The 4,980-nt window shown below is 38.9% G+C and overlaps 1 protein-coding gene across 2 annotated transcripts in view; it reads right to left on the reverse strand.

The window, feature by feature from the left end:
- The window catches only part of KIAA0355 (KIAA0355 ortholog), a 33,834-nt gene extending 30,172 nt beyond the window's left edge, over positions 1-3,662 (reverse strand). For both annotated transcript variants that reach the window (XM_009282843.2, XM_009282844.2), the window contains exon 1: positions 2,329-3,662. In XM_009282843.2, the coding sequence (XP_009281118.1) occupies positions 2,329-2,823 (495 nt within the window). In that variant the 5' untranslated portion in view covers positions 2,824-3,662. The remainder of the gene's footprint in view (positions 1-2,328) is intronic.
- Between the last annotated feature and the right edge of the window lie 1,318 nt (positions 3,663-4,980).

Raw genomic sequence — 4,980 nt, forward strand, 5'->3', positions numbered from 1 at the left:
GCAGGACCTTGCACTTGGCCTTGTTGAACCTCATGAGGTTCACACAGGCCCACTTCTCCAGCTTGTCCAGGTCCCTCTGGACGGCATCCCGTCCCTCTGGTGTGTTGATATACTTACATCATATACTTTCAAGCCACCTACAAACTTAAATATATTCTCTATACTGACCTCTGCCAAGGTCCATTTCGACAGTGAGCAACTGATAACTGCTTCCTGGGCACAATCATCCAACTAGCTTGCCCATATACTTAAGTCATCTGAACCATGCTCCCTGGCTGACTTACAAAACCATATGAGTCAGTGTCAAATACTTAAATTTTGCCGGTTCTTAAGCAAAAGCAGAATGCAATACTTGTCTCATTACACAAAAGTTCCCATAAATCTTGCATATTGACTATGTGCAAGATGGAGTTTTAATAAAGAAAAGGTATAAGAAAAGTACGATGACAAGTGGTCAATTTCCACAAGATATGCCTAAAAAGAAAAGCAAGCAATCCAGCTGTTTTGCCTGCATTCTCTTTACATTTGTTCCTACCATAGAGCTGCCTGGTGAAGAGAGCACTGCAGGTGCACATGGAGCTCAGGAACAAGGGTTAGGTCTATACAGGTAAAGCAGGGACCAAAGCAAGTTTCTCTACCTTTGCTTTAAGCTGGCAGGACATGCAGCCAACTTATGCAAACAATGCTTTGTTTTTGCTCGTGAACTCCACTCACTACTGAAGAAGCACTCTCCCCATACAGTGTGTGGGGCAGGGTATGAATTAGCACCTAGAATTGCTTCACTAGGTTATAAAAGCAGTATGTAGATAGTTGCCAACACTTTGCAAGACAGAGTTTCAAAGCCCACAAAAAAACCCTAGAAGACAGGTAGTGCTTCATATGTTTTTGCTTTTTTTAATTAATAAAGTCTTTCAGCACAGGTACTATCAAGGTCTTTAATGACAAATCACACTGATTCTTAAATTAAAAAAAAGATATTTTTTCCTACAGCCTTAGCTAAACATAGTGATGTTTAAATTAGATTGTTTTCAAAAAACCCAGTCTACACAAGACATTTATAACAAATATATAGCCAATCTTACTTCATTCTATACTAAGTATACAACACTGAAAACTGTCAGTCATATTTCTCACTATAATTATGTACTACAGATAGCATTCTACTTCACTACTTCATCCATAACTTGTGCGGTTATAGAAAGCAGGTAATACTTGATAAGCATGGGTGTATAACATTCATCCTTACAAAATTACCTGAAATCTAAAATCAAAATTAAGAGAACTCAAAAATAAGTCTTCCACTCAGGATGGAATTCTGTAGGAATAACTTTGCAAAGACTGCTGTAAAGTAAAGAAATACGTCTAAACGCTAGGAACTACTTAAAACACCAGGGATTCGTACGTGACTATCACTTAACACTGCCTGTTACATACTACAGGAGAAATACCCAGAAATACCCAGCCAAGCACGATGAGAGTTGGGGATCCTCTCTTAAGTTCAAAACCTCTGAATTCTGACTGTTGGGCACTCACCGCCAGTGTATGGAAATTACAGCAAAGTCATGACAAATTTTTACAGCACAAATCTCTCATGCTAGCACGGTATTTTCCTTTTAAGCACAACAGCTCAAAAAGACAAAAATATTTTGAAGAGTGATAAAACATTACTTTACACAAATTTCGATCATTAGTCAACTAATATGCAGTTTTACGCAAACACTGATGTCAATACACCACGCCCAAGTGTCCAGGTTTCCCCTCAGAATGGATAATACTAAGGAAAGTATAGGTTAATTTAGAATATGATGGCTTAGTATCATTAGAAACATTAGCTAACATAAAACAGAAAATTGTTTAAAGCTTTTATTTAGTTGGTCTGGAGGGGCAGGGTGTTGGGGTGTTTTTTGTTTTGCACTACTATTAATTTTTAAACTAAGCATGGTTTCCCCGAAGAAGAGGTTGTTGGATTGCTGGTTATAAGTTTAAATCATAGAGAAGATTACCATTTAGAATTATATAGGTAGTACAATTTAATTATAACTCATCTTTCTTATTTCATGAAATCTTTAAATAGGAGTACAAGTTCTTATCCAGAAATACCTATTAAATACCTAATTCAACATAGCTGGAAGTCAGGCACTGCAAATGACTTAATACTTTCAAGAAGAAAACCTAAGAAGTGAAGAGTTTCTCTTTTACCAGCATTGCCCACAAACACAAAGCAAGGCAGAGAGAACTTTTGGTGTAGAAGTGATTTTGAAGGGAAGTCCAATTAAGAAGGAATGATACAAATTCACATGCAAAACAGCATCCCCCAAGGTAACTTACCTCAATGTCTTGTAGGCTGAACTCTTTTTGATCTTTAAAGTTTGCAGCTCCTGCACTCAGTTCCATCAGCATTTTTGCTATTTCTGGTTTTATTGCTGCTGTGAGTCGACTCGCTGCTTCCATGACATGTTCCTGCACGTCTTTCAGTTGCATAGCTGCCTTAGAATAGTGCGAGTTCCTAAATACACTGCTGAAAAGGTCTGTAAGGAAAGTGCTTGTACGGCAAAACACGTTGAGTGCATCCAGATATTTGGAGATTCCCTGCTGGATGTCTGCGATCGGAGTAGTGTGGGACACAGGGTGGTTGCAGCTGCCTGCAGCAGCCGAGGAGACCAAAGGGGATGCTGGGGTTGTAGATGCCAGCGGTGCGCTCAGGGTCCTGCCTAGCTCAGGCATTTGATACTGCTGGTGTTGCTGCACTTTTTGCTTGGACCCGCCAAGCAAAAAGCGCCGCTTATAGTCCATTTTGCTTTCTTGTGCACTACAGCAATACATAAGTGAGTGCTTGTCCAAAGATTTCTTGAATTAACAATCACTTGTCAAATTCCTTCCTCAAATATATAGTTATGTACAGTAACAGTGGAGGACTGTGTACATAGGTTTGACAAAAGGCATTTCAAAAAGGCAAGCGTCTGTATAATCTGTATCAGCAGTGAGAAAGGCAGCAGATTTGCTGACTTCGTATTTTCAGTGTTCAGTGCAGCCCTGCTGCAGTTATAAACTGTACTCAAAAAGCAAGTCGAAGTATCTTAATACTGCTCTGTCTCTTGTGTGGTATTCCACTCTGCACACAGAAAAGCAACGCTAGAGCAGCGAAGTTATCACCTACGATTTCTTCATGAGCATATTATTGTCACTTGCTGTTAAGTTTACAAAAGTTATTTTTGTCAACGCAAATAATAGTTTTAGAAGCAATACCTTAATACAATTTCCCCATTAGTAATATCAGGAAAAGTGGAGCAAACCACTGATCAACAGCGATTATAAAAGCAGTGCAGAGGCTCCTTCCTTGAAAAAGCAAATCCTTATGTCAGCAGATCAAATATCTTCAAATGTCTTGACAGATCCAGTCTGCCAAATTAGTTTACTTGTAGTGTCTCTTCTTAATACTGGAGGGGGAAAGAAAAAATCTGGACTCTGTTTACAGAAGACTTTGCAAGTATAAGCTATTAAAAATTAGAGTGTTTATTATTGCAAGCCTTCTTCCCCTTTCCTTGTTTGTTGAGGTAGTTGTTTCCGTTGTAACATTAAGTGGTGCTTCCAGACTGCATTTGCCCTCAGTTGTAGACTCAGAACAAAAATGCACAAATGTATTTGTAAGGCCTCTAGGTCACTTCCTGTGAAGGGAAAAAAAAAGTTTAAAATATTATGGAACAATGAGGAGGTTTAAAATTTTAACTCCTGCAGTGTCCTGGTATACTTCTCTAGGCATACGTTGTCAACAACATGCAAGATCAGAAGGAAGGGAGAGTTGCACTGACAGTTTAAAAGGCAGTTACAAGTTGATGTCATCCTATTACTAAACTCAACACCGCTCAATATTTTCTTATTAATTCTCCCATCCTAGACTGTCAAACTTAATCCCCAGTGCAACCCTTATACAGTTAAGAACAGTGGAAGGCTATTAATGCAGAGCTCAGGGGGAGTTAATCACATTTTCTAACCTCATCCTTTTTAAATAATTTAAGAATTAAGTCAATGAAACCTTTTCTCATGCACCATAATTTATTGCGGAAATCTAAGGCTCCCATTCATTTTAATAATTTACTAAATCAACAGATACAGGTCCTTTTTTTTCAGTACAATAGCAGACAAATCTGTATATATCCTAACTGAGATTAGCTGAAAAATGTAACATACACATCCCATTTCAGATGACAGACAGCATTATCATATGCAAGGTATTATATGAGGCAGAACTGCCTGACAGATTGGCCTAAATAACCCTCTCACCAGACATGAAAGTAGGGAGGAAATACAGCTTCTAGTACTGCCCTGCTCCTACTAGCAAACTCTGGTGCAGCTGGATAGCCAAGAGCACTTTCTTCAAGGCACTTGTAGGAAGGTGAACAGAGCCTGAGCAAGTGAGAAAGGGTCAGTTTGCAGCAGGAGATGTTCAAGGCCAGGCTGGAGGAACTGGAGCTTCTGGAAAAGGGCATGAAGATTTTTAAGCCTTTACCCTTAGCCAAACACAGCTCTTAGCTGGACAGGGCTTGGCATCTCATGATCATGTTTACAGGTTGGAGTCATATATCCATACAATGGTCAGTTATCCTAGGAGCTCATTTACATTATCTTTATATACACATTTTATATAAACACACACATACATATTTATACACACGTGTGTGTGAGAAGATATTTTTTATATTTTATGCACTATGAGTTTATAGCTTGTGATTAATCCCACCTCAATCACCTTCCTTTCTTATGTGCCAAGGTCAGAACTGCATTGACCTAATTACCTCTTATCCCACCAGCTAGGTCAGGGTGGGAAACCCCATACTAGTGTCCTGAACAGGTAACTTTCTACAGTGTTCCTCGCTTTGAGAGAGAAGCGTTCTATTTCTTGACACTGCAAAAGACACTGATTAACAATGTCAGGACATTATCAAAAGGAAAGCATAATGTAGAGAAATACAATTTGTTCAA

The sequence above is a fragment of the Aptenodytes forsteri genome, unplaced genomic scaffold (genome assembly GCF_000699145.1).
Source record: "Aptenodytes forsteri isolate BGI_AS27 unplaced genomic scaffold, ASM69914v1 Scaffold70, whole genome shotgun sequence".
Taxonomy (NCBI): Eukaryota; Metazoa; Chordata; class Aves; order Sphenisciformes; family Spheniscidae; genus Aptenodytes; species Aptenodytes forsteri.